Source organism: Rhinolophus ferrumequinum, chromosome 5 (genome assembly GCF_004115265.2).
Source record: "Rhinolophus ferrumequinum isolate MPI-CBG mRhiFer1 chromosome 5, mRhiFer1_v1.p, whole genome shotgun sequence".
NCBI lineage: Eukaryota > Metazoa > Chordata > Mammalia > Chiroptera > Rhinolophidae > Rhinolophus > Rhinolophus ferrumequinum.
In genome coordinates, this window is record NC_046288.1 from 41,598,865 (window position 1) to 41,618,594 (window position 19,730).

At 39.3% G+C, this 19,730-nt stretch overlaps 1 protein-coding gene across 1 annotated transcript; it reads left to right on the forward strand.

Annotated features, from left to right (window-relative positions):
• Nucleotides 1-221: 221 nt before the first annotated feature.
• DSPP (dentin sialophosphoprotein) lies at nt 222-5,885 on the forward strand. Its single transcript, XM_033105643.1, has 4 exons — nt 222-272; nt 1,448-1,534; nt 1,663-2,646; nt 3,135-5,885. Exons 1-4 carry the CDS (start codon nt 222-224, stop codon nt 5,883-5,885), a joined length of 3,873 nt encoding a protein of 1,290 aa, XP_032961534.1.
• Nucleotides 5,886-19,730: the final 13,845 nt, after the last annotated feature.

Below are 19,730 nucleotides of genomic sequence, written 5' to 3' on the forward strand. Positions count from 1 at the left end.
ATGGTGCACTGTATGTCCCTGTGACCACTTCGTATGTTCCAGAACACTGAGCCTTGACAGCCGCCTTCTCATGTTGGATACACATTCCTTGTCCAAGAAAAAGGCAAATGCTTACAGACCAAAATAAGACATTACTGTGGTTATCATGTCTTGCTTTATAAGTAACCTTGTGCTGTTCTCTTTTTCTTTTTAATAGCCATTAATTAATATTCCTAAAGACAATGAAGATAATTATATATGTTTGCATTTGGGCAGCAGCATGGGCTATTCCGGTAAGTATGCCTTCCTCAGAAAACCTCCTGACTTTGCTATCTCTTTTCACCTAATATTAAAAATATATATCTAACCACTATGCTGTAGATCTGAAACTAATGTAAAATATTATCAAATGTTGACTGTAACTGAAAAAAAAATTAAAATATATGTATATTTCCTTAAGACTTTGCAGATAAGCTGAGCCTAAACATTTAGATTTGCATAAAACAGTTGACAAGATATCTCTGGGTCTCAAGAAAATCAAACATGATTCCAAATTCATGCTCCCATTCCTCCAATTAAAACTCATGCTGGTCAGAAGGATTATTCTTTTTAATATTCAATCAGATTACCTTGTATTCAATGCTCAGAAGTTATGGAGACTTTGTTCATCTTTGTTCATGCACTATGAATTTCATTCTAATATCAATGAATTGTTTAGGAAGTTTCAAGAAAGAAAAATGGGAAAAACAGACTTTTTTTCAACATAGGAAAAAAATAATGTTTCATTCAGGGAGTTATTTTTTATATGCTCACTGTGGAAAATTTGGAATATACAGATAAACACCAACAAAGAAAATTGAACCATTTGTAATTTTATTAGTCAGCTGCTATGGTTAATATTTTGATGTGTTTTCATAATACCAAACACTTTACTATTTATATAATTGAGAATTTTCTCAACTATGTCAAATGTGCTTGTGAAGGACACAGAAGTAGCCAATACTTGATTTTGCTTCTGTATTGATTTTGCACCAGCTTGATTTTGCACCAGCTCTTGTCACAACAACTATTCTCTTAGGAGTTTTGGCCAAGATTATACCTAGCGCGTGTCTTGTGCTATCCTTGCAAGAGGCTAATTATACAGAAACACCAAATGTCTATCTCCTCTTCTTTAATAAAGACTATTCTCTTTCAATAGTTGAGATAAATGGTCTGGTTAATTTATCAATAAAATTGGTAACACCATTGTGGAAAATATCTGCATGCCCAGTTTAAATTCCACATAAGCCTGTAAAATGTCACTTCTTTTTGCTACCTGATTAGATCATACTTTGGCCTTTATGTTTTACAGATTTTTCTTCATGTAGAGAAAAGTGTTTGTGTGTGTGTGTGTGTGTGTGTGTGTGTGTGTGTGCGTATGTACAAAAAATAAGAATGTTTTCAATTTCCAATATTTTCACTTTGGTAGGTTCCTCAAATCAAGCCATTGGCAAGATATGCTGTTGAAAAACCTGTGAATTTAAATCTTCTAGCAAAATTGGAAGTGCCAATGCAGGTATGGGGTATAAAATGTGTTTCTAAGGTGTTTTTAGATTCCAGTAACTTCCAAAAATTGACACTCTTCTTTTTCAGTTTGCATTACTTCAAGATGATATCCATGATTTATTTTTGTTTCTTTTCCAGGATGAGTTAAATGCCAATGATACCACCAAAGAAAGTGATGTCCCCATGCACGAGAATGAAATAGGAAGGCCACAGTACATCGAAGATGGTTACAAAGGAGAGAGAAATGGCTCTGAGGGGGCAGAAGCAGAAAGGAAAAGTTTTTATACACATTCCACGTTAGGGAATGAAGAGGGGAATCCTGAGGATCAGAATGGGGGCACATATGGTCATGATGGGATACATGGGAGAGAGGAAAGCACCACAGCAAATGGCATCGGGGGACAAGTAAGCATTATCAACAATACTGGAGCAGCAAATGGGAGCAATATTAATGGAAATACTGATAAGAATTCAACAAATGAGGATGTTGGAGATGCAAGTCAGAGTGAAGATGCCATTGTTGTCAAAGTAGATGAACATCAAGTAGCTGGAAGCAATAACAGTTCAGGCCACGAAGACGAAATAAGAGGGAATTCCTGTAGAAATGAGGGTAATACTGGTGAAACAACATCTCAGAGAGAAGGCGAGAGAAATGGTAATGAGGAGGCAGGAGTGACACCAAGGGGAAGTGGAGCTGGCAATCGAGAAGATGCTGGCCTGGATAAGTCTGATGGGAGTCCTAGCGGGGATGGAGTAGATGAGGATGAAGATGAGGGCTCTGGTGGTGACGAAGGTGAAGAAACAGGAAATGGAAAAGAGGGCACTAATAACAGCAAGGGGCAGGAGGGTCAGGGTCATGGAAAAGGAGATGATGATGACAACAGCTTAGGGCAAAATTCAATTAGCAATGAAGATAATGATCCTGAGGACAAAGAAGATCCCCATGACACGGATGGAGACAACGCCTCTAAGAGTGAGGAGGATTCCGACCACATTCCAGAAGACACTGATAGCCAAAGGATAAAGGACATCCAAAAACCCAACCACAGAGAAAACAATGGTGTGGAAAATGGAATCATCAAAGAAGCAGAGCCAAGTACTAATGGGAAGAGCCAAGACAAGGTTAGTTTGTGAAGCTGATTTCTTTCAATGGCAGTTTAAATTCTCCCCCTCCACCCACTAACAATAGCCCACAAATAAATCACGACGCAAATAAAGTGTTTATGTATTTTTGCACCTAAATTACTTTAAAATTTAATGGGAAAGTGAGTCTTACTAGACTTCGATATGGAACAATTTTAAAAATCAGACATTTCTGAACATTTGGTTACAATTCTAGAAAAGTCTTATGCTAAATAATGGCTGCACCATGTAATGGTTTACAAAACTTCCTACTGGTTAAAAATGTGGATGGGTTATTATATAATCTAAACACTAGAGCACTTTTAAGTACTGAATAAAGCATATTTCCACAAACAGATGTTTCTGAAGTACCAGAAGCTGAATTCTTGTTTTGCTGGTCACTTTCCCCAGTCAGTCTTTCTTAGACCAATGCAATTTTGCATCACCACATGCACTAATTAACCATTCTTTATTCCATCTTTCCATAGGGAATAGAAATTGAAAGTCCCAGCAGTGGCAACAGAGATAATATTACCAAGGAAGCTGGAAAAGTCAATGAAGATAAAGGGAGTAAAGGACAACGTGGAATGACCAAAGGAAATATCAAGATACAAGGAGAAGCTGACAACATTCAAGGACCTGCCCCCAAATCAGAACCTGGAAATAAGGTTGAACACAGCAAAACAAGCAGTGACAGTAATAGTGGTGGATATGATAGTTATGAGTTTGATGATGAATCCATGCAAGGAGATGATCCCAGTAGCAGTGATGAGTCTAAAGGCAATGGTGATGCCAATTCTGAAGATGACAATGACAGCAGTAGCCAACAACATGCTTCTTATAACTCTGATGAATCCAAAGATAATGGCAATGAGAGTGACTCAAAAGGAGAAGGAAATGATGACAGTGATAGCATATCAGACGCTAATGATAATGACAGTGATGGCAATAGTAACAATGGGAGCGATGAAAACAGCAAATCAGACAGTAGCAAAGATCAATCAGACAACAGTGACAGTAGTGACAACAGTGACAGCAAATCAGATAGCAGCGACAATAGTGACAGTAAATCAGATAGCAATGACAGCAGTGACAGTAGCGACAGTAGTGACAGTAGTGACAGCAGTGACAGCAAATCAGATAGCAGTGACAGTAGTGACAGTAGTGACAGTAGTGACAGCAGCGACAGCAGTGACAGTAGTGACAGCAGTGACAGTAGTGACAGCAGTGATAGTAGTGACAGCAGTGACAGTAGTGACAGCAGTGACAGCAAATCAGATAGCAGTGACAGTAGTGACAGTAGTGACAGCAGTGACAGCAGTGACAGTAGTGACAGTAGTGACAGCAGTGACAGCAGTGACAGCAGCGACAGCAGTGACAGCAGTGACAGCAGCAACAGCAGCGACAGCAGCGACAGCAGTGATAGCAGTGATAGCAGTGACAGCAGTGACAGTAGTGACAGCAGTGACAGCAGCAACAGCAGTGACAGTAGTGACAGCAGTGACAGCAGCAACAGCAGTGACAGCAGCAGCAGTGATAGTAGTGACAGCAAATCAGATAGCAGTGACAGCAGTAACAGCAGTGACAGCAAATCAGATAGCAGTGACAGTAGCAGCAGCAGTGATAGCAGTGACAGTAAATCAGATAGCAGTGACAGTAGTGACAGCAGTGACAGCAGTGATAGCAGTGACAGCAAATCAGATAGCAGTGACAGTAGTGACAGCAGTGACAGCAAATCAGACAGTAGTGACAGCAGTGACAGTAGTGATAGCAGTGACAGCAAATCAGACAGCAGTGACAGCAGTGACAGCAAATCAGATAGCAGTGACAGTAGCAGCAGCAGTGATAGCAGTGACAGTAAATCAGATAGCAGTGACAGTAGTGACAGCAGTGACAGCAAATCAGACAGTAGTGACAGCAGTGACAGCAAATCAGATAGCAGTGACAGTAGCAGCAGCAGTGATAGCAGTGACAGTAAATCAGATAGCAGTGACAGTAGTGACAGCAGTGACAGCAGTGATAGCAGTGACAGCAGCAACAGCAGTGACAGTAGTGACAGCAGTGACAGCAGCAACAGCAGTGACAGCAGCAGCAGTGATAGTAGTGACAGCAAATCAGATAGCAGTGACAGCAGTAACAGCAGTGACAGCAAATCAGATAGCAGTGACAGTAGCAGCAGCAGTGATAGCAGTGACAGTAAATCAGATAGCAGTGACAGTAGTGACAGCAGTGACAGCAGTGATAGCAGTGACAGCAAATCAGATAGCAGTGACAGTAGTGACAGCAGTGACAGCAAATCAGACAGTAGTGACAGCAGTGACAGTAGTGATAGCAGTGACAGCAAATCAGACAGCAGTGACAGCAGTGACAGCAAATCAGATAGCAGTGACAGTAGCAGCAGCAGTGATAGCAGTGACAGTAAATCAGATAGCAGTGACAGTAGTGACAGCAGTGACAGCAAATCAGACAGTAGTGACAGCAGTGACAGCAAATCAGATAGCAGTGACAGTAGCAGCAGCAGTGATAGCAGTGACAGTAAATCAGATAGCAGTGACAGTAGTGACAGCAGTGACAGCAGTGATAGCAGTGACAGCAAATCAGATAGCAGTGACAGTAGTGACAGCAGTGACAGCAAATTAGACAGTAGTGACAGCAGTGACAGTAGTGATAGCAGTGACAGCAAATCAGACAGCAGTGACAGCAGTGACAGCAAATCAGACAGCAGTGACAGCAGTGACAGCAAATCAGACAGCAGTGACAGCAGTGACAGCAAATCAGACAGTAGTGACAGCAGTGACAGCAGCGACAGCAGTGACAGCAGCGATAGCAGTGACAGCAACTCAGATAGTAGTGACAGCAGTGACAGCAGCGATAGCAGTGACAGCAAATCAGACAGCAGTGACAGCAGCGATAGCAGTGACAGCAAATCAGACAGCAGTGACAGCAGCGATAGCAGTGACAGCAACTCAGATAGTAGTGACAGCAGTGACAGCAGCGATAGCAGTGACAGCAGTGAAAGCAGTGACAGCAGTGACAGTAGTGACAGCAGTGACAGCAGTGATAGCAGTGACAGTGACAGCAGTGACAGCGATGAAAACAGCAACAGTGCATCTGACAGTAGTGATGAGAGTGGCAGCAACAACAATGGCAACAACGGTAATGGCAACAATGGAAGTGATAGTGACAGTGATAGTGACAGTAAAGGCAGTGACAGTAATCACTCAACCAGTGATGATTAGAACAAAAGAAAACCCCACAAGATTCCTTTTGGAAAAAGCTTGGTGAGTGATAGGAAATCAATAATTCCAAAAAAGTAAAGAAAGGGGAGAAATAAACAGAGGACATGTAAACATTCACAGAAAATGAGGGGAATTAAATCAAACTGGCGGATTCAGAGCCAAGTTCCAACTCCTGCAGAGAGAGAATCTGAATGTATTACCTTTGGTACATGTGTGTTAAAACATATTCTGAAAAGAGTTTGCTAAAAGTGTAAATCTAAACATAAAAGAACAATTAAAAATTATTTAATACTTCACACAGAAACCTCAAGTAATCATGTACTACATGATAACTTCAATTGAAATGCCAAGCTACAGAGAATGTAGCAAGCAAACACTTCTTAGAAACAACCTGCGGCTTTGCCTTAATCTTTCAGTAATTATATATTCTGAATAGATGGTCCACTTTCTGCTGAGTAAAAGATGCTGTTACTATGATATCCAGCTTGGGTACTAATTCATTTGCTTGTTCTAAGGAAGAAACGTACTTGTAATATGAAAAAAAAAAAAAAAAGAAAAAAGAAAAAAGAGCAGCAACAATTTAACCTATATGGATCTTGGGAGTAATCTTTGTAATTATTGAGTAGAGTAATTCCAAACTAGGGAAATTCTAAAGAGTGCTAGAGAGGAATTCAGAGGCTGAGTTAAATAACAAAATACGAAGTCTAATTATTACAATTCCAGCTGGAAATTCAGCACAAAGTCCCTAAAACTATAGACAAACGGATGCAGTGCTTAACACAGTGACTTGCCTTCAATAGCCATTGTCCAAATACTAATAAATAAAGCAATACGTGAATGAAGGACTCTTGGAGAGGTTCACTTTTTGAACTCTATGTTCAGGACTCTGTTAAAGTGAAATCAGTTACTTGTCTGCCACTTTAGTCTCACCAAGTTAAACTTGGTTCACATTTCCCTTTTAAACTCCCAAAGTTCCACAACAGACTCTGAGATTCCCTCTTCGCTATTAATCTCTTTAGTAAAGCCAGGAGTAGCTGGGAGTAATTCTTGGAAACTACTATTTTTTTATATGAGAATCATATATGCAGTTAAGAACTGAGCATGGACCTTTCAGCTTTTGCATGAATGAGGGTAATTTTTAGATTTGGGAAGAAGCCCAAATACTGGAACATGAGGATCTTAAAGATATGAGACTAGAGTGTGACCTTACTATAAATACTTTGGAGAGTGAATGGGGGGCTATCAATAATTACTTGGGGACAGGAAGTATAAATTGGGATTGTTCAGAGACACTCGGAGATGCAATGACCATAGCCATAAAAACTTGAGGGTATTTTCTCAAGGTTTAGTAGTGATGATTGGTCATTTCTCTCTTTTTCCACTTAGGTAATTATTTTAGATTTGTTCTAATTCATAGGTAAAAATCAACAGAGTGAAGTTTTGGGTGCAACTTCTTTAATGTTAATTTTCAACCAGTCATTAGTTGACAATTTATGTTCTAATATTAGGAATATTCTACACAAAGAGTTTCAGTGGTTGTTTTTTCTGCTGCCTTCCTCCTTCATGCAAGAGTTTCTTAGTTAAGATTTCAATATTGTAAGGAATATTGATGAAAGCTTTAAAAATACTGCTATTCAAAAACTACTTGGTAACTCAAAATAATGCAAAATTTCAGGTTTCAATATATCACAATCATGTGAATGGTTCCAAACTTCTTTCGTGAAAATGTGCTCCAGATTTTTAACTCCTTTTAGGCTTCAGGTTTTTTTTTTTTTTTTCCTTTTTTTTTAATTTATGAAGTGTGGCTTCTAGTACCTGTTACACTTATTTCAAAAGGTTGTTATGAGCACTAAGTCAGGCAATGGATGTGAAACTCTTTGTAAATTGTACAAGATATGTAAATGAAAGAGATAATGAATTTTGATGTTATAATAAACATTTATTTATATGACTGTTCACAAGGAAAACTCCCTTTATCTTAATGAGTTTGTAAGTACTTACTCTCTCCATCACAGTTTTAAAAATTAGCTATTTTATTTGAAAAAGTAATATATGTATATACACAAAAAATTAAAACACTATGAAAAGATATACAAAAATATTAAACCTCCATCATGCCAGACTCCCAGTCCTCCCATTTCTCTTCCTTAGAGGCAATTCCCATTACTAATATCCTGTGGAACTTTCCAGAAATATTCTATGCATATATAAGCACATGTATCCTCCTTTTAAAAACACATGAAAGTCTATTATACACAGTGTGCTTGTTTTATTCTATAACCTAACAATATACCTTAAATATTGGTTCATAGCACACAGATTGACATTCTGTATTGTAGTTCATTTTGTAAACTGCCATAAGTATTTAATCAGTCCCTATTTTTCCATCATTTTCTAAGCCATTTCTAGTTCAACTCTACAGGTGTCACCTGAGTCAATAGCACAAGCTGGATAAATTTTCAGCCAATTCTTATAAAGATTTCATCTTAAGTGTTTCTGGGGGAGTGGAGATGTTCAGAATCTAGGGCTGATGTCAGAAACAATGAAGGAAGACTATGACTGTGAATTTCTTTCCCTCCCTCCCTCCCTCCCTCCCTCCCTTCCTTCCTTCCTTCCTTCCTTCTAGGGCGCAGCTCACAGTGGCCTGTGCAGGGATTGAACTGGCAACCTTGGTGTTATTAGCACCACACTCTTACCAACTGAGCTAATCAGCCATCTCTCAGTGTGAATTTCTTATATAATCATATCAGTGTTCACCTCTGGACCTTTGAGGCAAAAATGGAGACACTTCAAAAGAATGTCTCAAGAGTAGAAAACCAAATTGGCTTGGGGTTATTTTCTGGAATAAAGATCAATAAGCTACCTGCTAATGTTGCCTATGACAGTGGTATTTTTTTAAACTGCAGGTTGCCACTCATTTAGTAGGTCATGATATTAATTTACTGACCAACATTTGGTAAAACAAAAGAATAAAAAAGAAAATCTTGAGGCATTCTATGTAGTGTTTTGTGAAACTTGATAATAGTTATCTCTCTAATATTATGTAATATACATACATACACAAATCTGTCTAAATGTGTATATACTAGCATACAGTGTAAAACGTCATTCTAACTGTTGGTGGCAGTAAAAAAGATTTGAAAGCCATTGGTTTGGAAAAGTATTATAAATATCATTACTGCTAGTAATAATTTTATATTTAGTTTTCACATTCACTTTTCTCCTTCCATCTTTCTTTTCCAGTTTTGAAGCAGTGGTTAAAAAAAAACCAAAAGAAATAAATAGTGGTGTATGTGTGGAGGAGTTGGGGAAGAGTGCTGGTGGGATGGGTTTTCGGGTTTATTTGTGCTACAGTAAAAGAACCAAGGTAATATTGTCATCTTTTGAACAAGAGGCTATCATGGTGGTGCTGGTGGGTTTGCTGGGAATTCAAGATTTCTTCTGGGTTGCAGAGGCAACTCCACATGTGACTGATGACACACAATTTTAAAACTGGCTCTCAGAGGTCATTTTATCCTTCCCACCCTGAAACAGGAATTCCTTCTGCACCTGCCCACACCACAAATTAGGAAAGGTAGTAAAGGTTTTTATTTGTTATTGCTGTTGTTATAAAATCTATTTCTTAAAATAGATTATAAAAAGACAACCTTTGGAGAGTCATACGTCACCATATGAATATATTTTAAGTTATTAACTGGAATGGAATTTCCCAGAACTCAAACTTTATGGTTTGTAATGGAAGTTTTGAAAAACTTTAGACCAAAATAACTAGAAACTATTTTCCTCTCCAGAAAAGGAGCCGAAACAGAATAGTTCAGTCATAGATGAAAATATTGTTGTGTTCTCACAGTGATCCATTCACTGCTGTTTGCAAGCAAATCCTCTAGAGAACAAAACAAGTCAACAGCACAATGTTCCCAAGCACTTTCCTCTGAACAGAGATCTTGGGTTTATACTCAAAACAGAAAAAAAAAAAAAAAAAAAAAAAGTTAATTCCTACAGGGCACTTATGGAGCCCAGAAAAATGGTATAAAGTCTAAAGATCACCAGTGCATTATTCTCAGTGTGTTTCCCATTAGTGGGCACAATACCAGCTCTAGCACAAAGCACTATGTTTACAGAGCACTTTATCATAAGGTGCTTCCCTTACCTCCAGGTCCATTTTTGGGGCTTTGCCATTGGCTATATGCCTCCCTCCTTTACTCTTTCTTTTATCTTCTACCTAGTTGTTCCCCCTCCCCGACTTTAAAGAGATGAAGAAATGTTGGGGAGAAATGCTGTGCCCTTTGCAGAATTTCATTCCCAGGCATCTCCCTGTGTGAGGCCCCCGGCAAGCCCCATAGTCAGGGGCTGCTGTGCTGAGCTCCCATCACTGGCGCTTTGGTCGGCTCTGAGATTTCAACCAGCTGGGTCCCAGCTCCTGCCTCCTCAGCACGTCCCTCCATTGAAACCCCTGAATCTTTCCTTGCTCCATCCTCAGACCAACGTGAATCGGAGGCAGTAGATACTCAGGCTGTAATAGACCAACACTTCGGCTTGGCACCAAAGCGTATTTACTTCTTGTCTTATTCTAGATCCTGTTCCAGTAAGGGGACTCTTACCTTGTCCCCAAGCAACAGTCCTTTATGATCTTTCTCTCTGGGCTTCTGTGTGGCTTCCTCATCTCATTCTAGTGTACTGCTTAGAATTGTCCCAGCCCAATCAGCCTAAGGTGGCCAGGAGCAAACTTGTCTGACATAATCAGGCTTACTGATCCAACACAAGCAAGGAAACTGCAACCAGAGTAACCTCGGGTGTCTCAACAAAGGAAAAGGTAGAACTACTACAGGATTTGGGGAAAGGGTGGAATTTAGGTGCTATTTAAATGAAGCAGTGTTTGGGAGGCTCAAAGCAAAATGGGCTGTACCTAAAGGGGTCAATATCAGGTTTGGACTGTTAAGTAGACCCAGGCTCCTTTATCTTTCGAAAGTGCAAAGTTTAGATGGATGTGGACTGTGGTAGCCAGAGAGCCCTTATCTGAATTTCTGCCCCTGGCTTGTACATTGAAAATGATCTGTTTCAAAGTGCCTTAGACCCTCCAGGCAAGAGTGGGGTGTTTTATCTTTACTGACATCATTTTAAACAACAAAATCTCTGATGATCTATAATTTTAGACGATAAAGTTTCTGAATGATTAATAAAGCAGGAGTCATTCAAACTAGGGAGTTGTTATGGCACTTTACGACTTCACAGTCCTTTTTCTGCTAAATTTTATTATTTTCTGTTAAATTTGTAGCTGGCTGTTAGTCCAGTCTGATAAAGTGGGTAGAATTTCACTGTTTCAGTATGAGCTCATTTCTCACTTTCTTGGGAGGTATGTTTCTGCTAAAACCCAGATGCTTATTGTGCTTGTCCTTTTCCCCAGTGCCTGCCTGCTCTTTAAATAATGCCCATTCCGGATCACCACCTGTTGGACGTGGCATCACCTCCCATGATTTCTTTTTTTTTTTTATTGATTACTTTCAATACCCTGAACACACATTATTTCCTCTCAGTCCCAGTGTTTTGCAAACCGATTTCCCTGTGTATAACTTGCAGCATGGTATAACTTCTCCACTGGCATTTCTCACCTGTTTCATGTAGATGAGGAGGTCCCTGTTCTGTCTCCTTTCTGTCTACTCCATTCTGCTACTAGCAGCCCATCCTAATTGGTTAAGTTCTGGTAGTTCAGAGTCTCTATCTCTATATTGTACTCGAGTCCTCTTCTGAAATTCAGGATGTTGTGCCCTAACTTCGTAGATGTTTTCTTTCCCAGGAGTCTCTCTGTCTCTGGGTTTCTGAAGTTTGCTGACATATTTCTTCTCACATTTTGGGTTTGTTTGAAGGACAGCTAAAAGCTGGACGTTTATAACTTGTTCTGGGTTTCTTCTTTTGGTAAAGCTCAAATTTTCATCTGACATTATCTGCAAGTTGTTGGTACAGAATTTCATTTTTAAGAATGTAAATGAGTAATGTAGCCATTTTGTTCAACCAAGGAATCTTATCCCAGTACTTTTTTCCATTCTGACTAGACTCAGGATAAACGAGATAAGCAAAGAACCCCACAAAAATGAACAATCAGAAACAATCAGGAAAAGGAATAGACAATATTCTTCATGGCTTTACACTTTAGAAACAGAAAGACTCCCTTTTTGAAGTAAAATGGCCATTGATAAGTAAAATTATCAGATAGGTAAACAACAATTCAATAACGTTTTGTATAATAAATTTAGTCACACGTTTTCTTCCTCGCTTCACTTATCTATCTTCAGAGAAGTGTTTGATGGAGAAATGTCCCAATCCAGAATGTCTTTGGCTAGACCTTCAGCAATACCATTGCCAATTCTGACCTGTTTGAGCTCTTGAAATCATTTTATCAACCTACAGATGTTTACAGTATTTATATCAATGCCAGTCAAAGTGTAAGGTGGCATAGTTACAGCTGGTAACTGGTTTGTTCGGAAGTACAGAAATTGAAAACAAGCATTTATAATTTTTATAGCAACTTGACATTGCCATGAAATTCAAGTATGATAATTTTTCTAATAATTCATTTTCATTGTGTTTATATAAACAGAAATCCTGAAAACATATGTGGGAATGGATACTAAGGGTATGAGATAATGGTGGAAAGAACATAAAATTGGATAAGGCCAAATTTATTGAGATGGGCTCACTAAGCAAGATTCTGCATTTAATGTTGCAGCTTGGGGCGTTAGAAAGTGTTCTAAGAGTTTGATTGGTTGGTTGATTGACTGAAACATAGACCAAAAGGTGGCTTAAAGTGAATGAACTAGAAATGCTTGACCGCCTTTGGTTTAGTGCAGTGGAAGGGATTCAGAGACTTAGGGAGATTGGCATGTTGGAGTGGATTTGTCATTTAAGACCTACTCACCTACACTGGAAGGGACCATAAGATACAGCTTTCATCAATACTTTGAGAAATAAATTTGTGAGGGGAACCCTAGCCTCACTGAAGAGCTCTATGATTGCTCTTCTCTGTAGGCCATGCCTTACAGTAGGAATCATAGCTATTCAACTTGAAAACCTAAATGCGATAAGGGTAATTGGATCTCGGGGTGGCAGGGGCCAAGTGGTGACACTCAACTGCCAAAGACAGTGTGGTTACCCTAATGGATAGCAGAGTCAAAACAGTAATCAGAATAGTCTGACTTGCACAGAACTATGGCATTGGCTAGTTAATCATGGTGTTTCTAGAAGTGAAATAGATGGTGAGCTTACTAAATTCTACTTCATCTGTATTGCAGAAAAATTCTATATCAAGTGCACAAAAGTCTAACTTAAATAATAAAAACATAGAGGTATAAATCCTCAGTCAAATTCCCAGACTTGAGACAGTATAGAGACCCAGAACCCCTTGAATGAAGGGAAGAGCATTTCTACTTGAAGAAAAACCCTAGTATACTACTGAAATTTATACCATTAATCTTTCTCCCAACTTTCCCCAAAAGGACCTGTGGCCTTTCACTAGGGTGACTGCACATCATTGAGGAAAAAGAAATAATCAGACCTGTGGGAACTACTGGACACTCGCTCTGAATTAACAATAATTCCAGGGGACCCAAAATATCTCTGTGGCCCACCAGAAAGAATAGGGGCTTATGGAAATCAGGAGATCAATGGAGTTTTAGCTCAGTTGCATCTCACAGTGGGTCCAATGGGTCCTCAAACCCATCCTGTGGTTATTTCCTCAGTTGCAGAATGCATAATTAGAGTAGATATACTTAGCAGCTGGCAGAATACACACACTGATTTCCTGACCTGTGGAGTGAGGACTACTATGGTGAGAAAGGCCAAGTAGAAGCAACAGAACTGACTCTACCTAGGGAAATCATAAATCAAAAGCGATACTGCATTCCTGGAGGGCTTAGCACCACCATCAGGGACTTGAAAGATTTAACGGTAGTGATTCACACCCCATCCCCATTGAACTCTTCTATTTGGCCTGAGCAGAAGACAGATGGATCTTGGAGAATGACAGTGGATTATTGTCAACTTAACCAGGTGGTGACTCCTATTGCAACTGCTGTACCAGATGTGGTTTCATTGCTTGAGCAAATTAACACATCCACTGGTACCTGTTATACAGCATTGCTTTGGCAAATGCCTTTTCCTCCATCTCTGTCCATAAAGACAACCAGAAGCAGTATCCTTTCAGCTGGCAAGACCAGCAATACACCTTCACTTCCCAACTTCATTATACCTATCAACTCTCCAGCCCTATGTCATAATTTAGTTTGCAGGGATCTTGATTGCCTTTCCATTTTCAAAGATATCACACTGGTTCAGTACATTTATGAGTTGATGACATTATGCTTATTGGACACAGTGAGCAAAAAGCACGAATTGCTCTAGATTCATTGGAAAGACGTTTGTGTGTTAGAGAGTGGAAAATAAATCTTACTAAAATTCAGGGGCCTTTTACCTCAGTGGAGTTTCCAGTGGTTCAGTGGTCTGTGGCATGTTCAGATATCCACTCTAAGATGAAAGATAAGTGGTTGCATCTGGCCCTTCTATAACCAAGAAAAAGACACAATGCCTAGTGCATCTCTTTGGATTCTGGCGGTAATATATTCCTCATTTAATGTGTTACTGCAGCCCATGTACTGAGGGACCCAAAAAGCTGATAGTTTTCAGTGGAGTTAAGAATAAGAGAAGACTCTTCACCAGGTGCGGGTTATTGTACAAGCGGCTCTCCCACTTGGGCCGTATGATCCAGCAGATCCAGTGGAGTTTAAACTGTCAGTGGCAGCTAGGGCTGCTGTTTGGAGCTCTTGGGAGGTCCCTGTAGGTGAATTGCAGCATAAGCCTTTATGATTTTGTTGCAAGTCACTGCCATCATCTGCAGACAACTCCCTCCTTTTGACAAACAGCTCTTGGCCTGCTGCTGGGCCTTTGTAGAGACTGAGCACTTGACCATGAGTCAAGTTACCATGTGACCTGAGCTTCCTATCATGAACTGGGTGTTATCACAAAGTTAGGCGTGCACCGCAAATGGAAGTGATGTATACGTGATTGGGCCTGCACCCTGAAGGCACACGTGAGTTACATGAAGAAGTGGTCCGAATGTCCAAGGTCCCTATTCCTGCTATACTGTCTTCTCTTTCCCTGCCTGTACCTAGAACCTCATGAGGTGTTCCATATAATCAGCTGACAGAGGAAAAGAAGACTCGGTCTGGTTTACAGATGGCTCTGCAGAACATGCAGACACCTCCCAAAGGTGGACAGCTGCAGTACTACAACCTCTGACTGGGATATCCCTTAAGGACAGCAGTGAAGGCAAATCTTTCCAATGGGCAAGACTGTGGGCAGTGAACCTGCTTGTTCACTTTGCCTGGAAGGAGAAAAAGGCAGACATGCGGCTATGTACTAATTGATGGGCTGTGGCCAACAGTTTGGTTACACGGTCAGGGACTTGGAAGCAACATGATTGGAAAATTAGTGAAAATAAAATTTGGGGAAGAAATTTGTAGGTAGATCTCTCTGAGTGGGCAAAAAACATGAATATATTTGTGTCCTATGTGAATGCTTACCAAAGAGTGGCCTTCAGCATAAGAGGATTTTAATAATCAAGTAGATGGGATGACCTGTTCTGTGGATACCAGTCAGCCTCTTTCCCCAGCCACCCCTGTCATCGCCCATGGTCTCATGAGAAAAATAACCATGGTGGCAGGGATGGAGATTATGCATAGGCTCTGCAACGTGGACTCCCACTCACCAAGGCCAGCCTGGCTATGGCCACTACTAAGTGTCTAATCTACCAGCATCAGAGACTGACACTGAGTCCCCCACATAACACCATGCCCCTGGGTGATCAGCCAGCTTCCTAGTGGCAGGTTGATTCCACTGGACTGTTTCCATCATGCAAGGAACAGTATTTTGATCTTACTAGAATAGGCACTTACTCTGGATATTGAATTACCTTTTCTGCATGCAGTGCTTCTGCCCAAACTATCATCTGTAGATTTATAGAATGTCTTATCCACTGTCATAGTATTCTACACAATACTACTTCTGATCAAGGAACTCAGCTCACAGAAAAAGAAGCGCTACATGAGCCCACGTTCATGGAATTCACTGGTCTTGCCCTGTTCCCCACTGTCCTGAAGTAGCTGGCTTGATAGAATAGTGTGGGGATAGAGCCAGGAGTGCAGTTTTCAGGCTCTCGGCCTCATGTGGAAAGGTACTGGCTCTGGTAGTAAATGGTCATCAACTGTGATTGGATGGCCATTAGTTGTGGCTAGTTTGCTGTCAGCTGTTACCAGTGAGACACTGGGCACTAATATAACTGCCGTGGCTGGGCTAGCAGAAAATGGGGGCTGGCAAGAAGATGGTGGCTGAGCTAGCAAGCGCGGATTGCAGTTAGCAAGGGGTTGGTTGTTTGGCAGAGAAGCAGACGGCAGGCTGCGGATTGTGTGGCTCCTGCTTCCTGTGTCTCCAACCCAGCCGCCAATGAGAATATAGTGGCATGATTCCCCTTTCTGTGGTTCAGTGGGTGTTCCTTTTTGGCCTCACCGTATCCTGCATTCTGGTGCGGAGAACAGGACCAGAGACCCCGCATAACACCCTGCATGACAAATGGTGAAACGGCCTTTTCAAGATTTAGTTACAGTGCCGGCCAGGTGGCAGTACTGTGCAGGGCTAGGGCAAGGTTTTGCATATGCTCTGAATCAGGGTCCAATATATGGTGCGTTATCTATGATAGCCAGTATTCATGAGTGTGGGAATCAAGGGGTGCGAATGGGAGTGGCACCACTCACTGTTACCCCATGACCCACTAGCAAATGTTTTTGCCTCCTATTCTAGTGACTTTATGCTTTTCTGGCCTAGAGGTCTTAGTTCCAGAGCGAGGAACATGTCCATGAGTGTATTGAACTGGAAGTCAATACTGCCATCTGGCCACTTGGAGCTCCTTATGTCTCTCAAATGACAGGTAAAGAAGAGCATTATGGTGTGGCCTTAGGTAACTGATCCTAATTACCATGGAGAAGTTGAATTATTACTCCACAATGGAGGTAAGGAAGAGTATGTCGGGAATACAAGAGATATTTTAGGATGTCTCTTCGTATTACCATGTCCTGTGATGAAGGTCAATGGAAAACTACAACCACTCAATCCAGGCAAGACTAAAAATGTCCCAGACCCTTAAGAAATGAAGGTTTGGGTGACCCCACTAGGTAAAAACCACAGCCAGCTGAGGTACTGAAGGCAAAAGGAGCACAGAATGGGTAGTAGAAGAAGGTAGTTATAAATACCAGCTATGACCACACAACCAGTTATGGAAAAAAAGACTGTAATGGCCAGGAGTACTTCTCCTTATTTTGTTATGAATACATTTGTGCATGTGTGTATAACTTCTTTGTTTTCTTTCCTTTCTTATTCCCTTATTATGTAACGTAAGATGTATTTACTTTATGTCATTATTTATGTATTGTTAATTTTACACCATGGGGCTTCTCAGCCTGCATAATCATGTCAGCCTATTCCTATTATATAAACATAGATACAGAGATAGAGATAGATATAGATACAGATATAAATATAAATACAAATATAAATATTTATATATTTATCCCACTGGTTCTGGCAAACCCTCAGTAATATAATAGGTGGCAAGGAGGGAATTCTGAGTAGGATGAATCACTGATTAGAAGCAGAATGCATTGAGGAGTACAATGAATAGATGAGTATGACTGAAGTATAGGATTCATAGAGAAGTTATGGGAAAAGAAGATGAGATGAGGAAATAAGAAGGAAGCATTGTAGGGAAGTGCTGGTTGCTTTATTTCTACTATTTTATTTTTAACCTAAAAAACAGCACTTTCAAATGGTTCAACTTAATACCAATAAAGAGAATGTTGGACAAACCTATTCATTCCTTTAAATTATGCAAAGAAAGAGATATTATCTTTTTGCAAAGTGCCTAATAGGGGTCTGCCAGGCCCTAATGGTATTAACAGACAATAAAAAGTTAAGTTATTAGGGGCACCTAGAGAAAGAAGAGAGAAGGAAGTTGAAGAGTAGAACAAAATGCAAAATGTTAAATACTTGAAATTAATTCATTAGGGGAGAAGTAGCATTAGGTTAGATTAGTGGAAATAGGATGAGAAAATATATTAAAATAAGCACATAGATCACAACTAATATTTACGTAATTTTATGTGCTCAAGAAAGGAACCTATTAGACTAATAGGTATTCTGTTCGTAAAGAAGGAACAGAATTTGGGGGCCTACAATTAATAGGAATATAGGAAAGCTTTGGGAAGATTAGCAATTAGAGATGTCTGTAGTGAACTCAGACATCTCTAATTTGGTTCATGTGGATTCTTAAACATACAGAGCAAATCAAGGACTGAGGACATGATAATATCACATGAAACCTAATGCATATCTAAGTGAAATGTTTATCTATGTAATAATTACTATTGTCAAAGGTGTTAGTGATTATCATGCTCCAGCTCATCAGATTCAAATACCTCACACTGACAAAACACAGTTGATGTAACTGCTAGACAAGCCAAAAATCCATTTCATTACCACCTTCCTTATTATCTTTTGTCATGTTGATGGTGCATTTGATGAATATTTTTGTACGTATAGATGAGATTTAAAGAAATATATGTATAATCTGGTATGCCAAAATTACATATTTTATTAGCAAAGTGAAATAACCATGAGTAAAGTAAGAATAAAGCATTTGGAAGAAAATATAATCTATTATGTATATTTGTATTCAGAATCAAAATTATATGCCTGACATTCCATGGAATCTGAGATGCTTTGAAATCATCACTTTGTACATATTGTTAGATGTTATTAATGAAGGTTTTCACACATCTCTGTCCTGATGCCACCAGTCTGTAACTGACAGTAGGATGCATCTTAAAGGACTTTTACTTTCAGATTGAGCTACTCTTTTCCAGACCAATATCTTTCCTTTCACAAATTCAGAATTGATTCTTTTGCAATCCTTTCACTGGCCTATGGAGGGTTATAGAAAGGAAGTCCCAAGCAGAATAACTTTGAGAACTAATGTTATAATCTATTCTAAGTATTATTTTAGGTTGGCAAAGAAAAATGAGGGACATGATGTCCTCAGTGCTATCCATTTTTATTCTACTGCCAATTTTCTCCAAGATCAGAACATTCTGAGGTCTCCAGATTGGAAAAGAATCAATTTCTGTGGCACACTGAAATTAATCTTTCTCAAAATACTAAGTTGTGGTATTGTAAATTCTGAAACAGTCTCTAAATAGCCAGCTGCAATGTTTCAATGTTATTACAAATAGGAAAATTAAAAAAAAATTATCTACTCCCAAGTCTCAAAACAAATCATTAATTTAAATTTCATTATGGAGAAAAGATAAAAAATGTTTTTAAGAACTCAAAAAATTCTGATATAAAAAATGTACACACATTTGCTTATTTAAGATTAGAATGGTGAAATTGTATCATGAGCTATTCTTAATGATCATACTCAATATTAATTTTTAAAAACAGAAACTTTATATTAAAGACTCTTTACTATGAAATATAATACACATACCGCAAAGCATGAAACAATTGTACAACTTTAACAAACCTTATAAAGCAAATGTTTGTGTAGCCACCAAGTAGAGGTTTTTAATATTGTTTTGTTTTTGGTATTATTATAAATGCATAAACTCATGGATTTAAACATTTGATGTGTGACATTCATTTTATAAAATCATATTTAAAAACTTTTATTGTAAAAATAACTGAAGATATGGAAAACTCCAGAAAAGGAAAGCAAGAAGTAAAACTATCACTATTTTCAGATAGCAT

Excerpts from the sequence above, each read along its gene's own strand:
- DSPP (XM_033105643.1), top strand. The coding sequence starts at position 222 with ATGAAGATAATTATATATGTTTGCATTTGGGCAGCAGCATGGGCTATT. Across the intron at positions 273-1,447 it reads CAGCAGCATGGGCTATTCCG|GTTCCTCAAATCAAGCCATT; the intron begins GTAAGTATGCCT and ends TCACTTTGGTAG. Across the intron at positions 1,535-1,662 it reads AATTGGAAGTGCCAATGCAG|GATGAGTTAAATGCCAATGA; the intron begins GTATGGGGTATA and ends TTTCTTTTCCAG.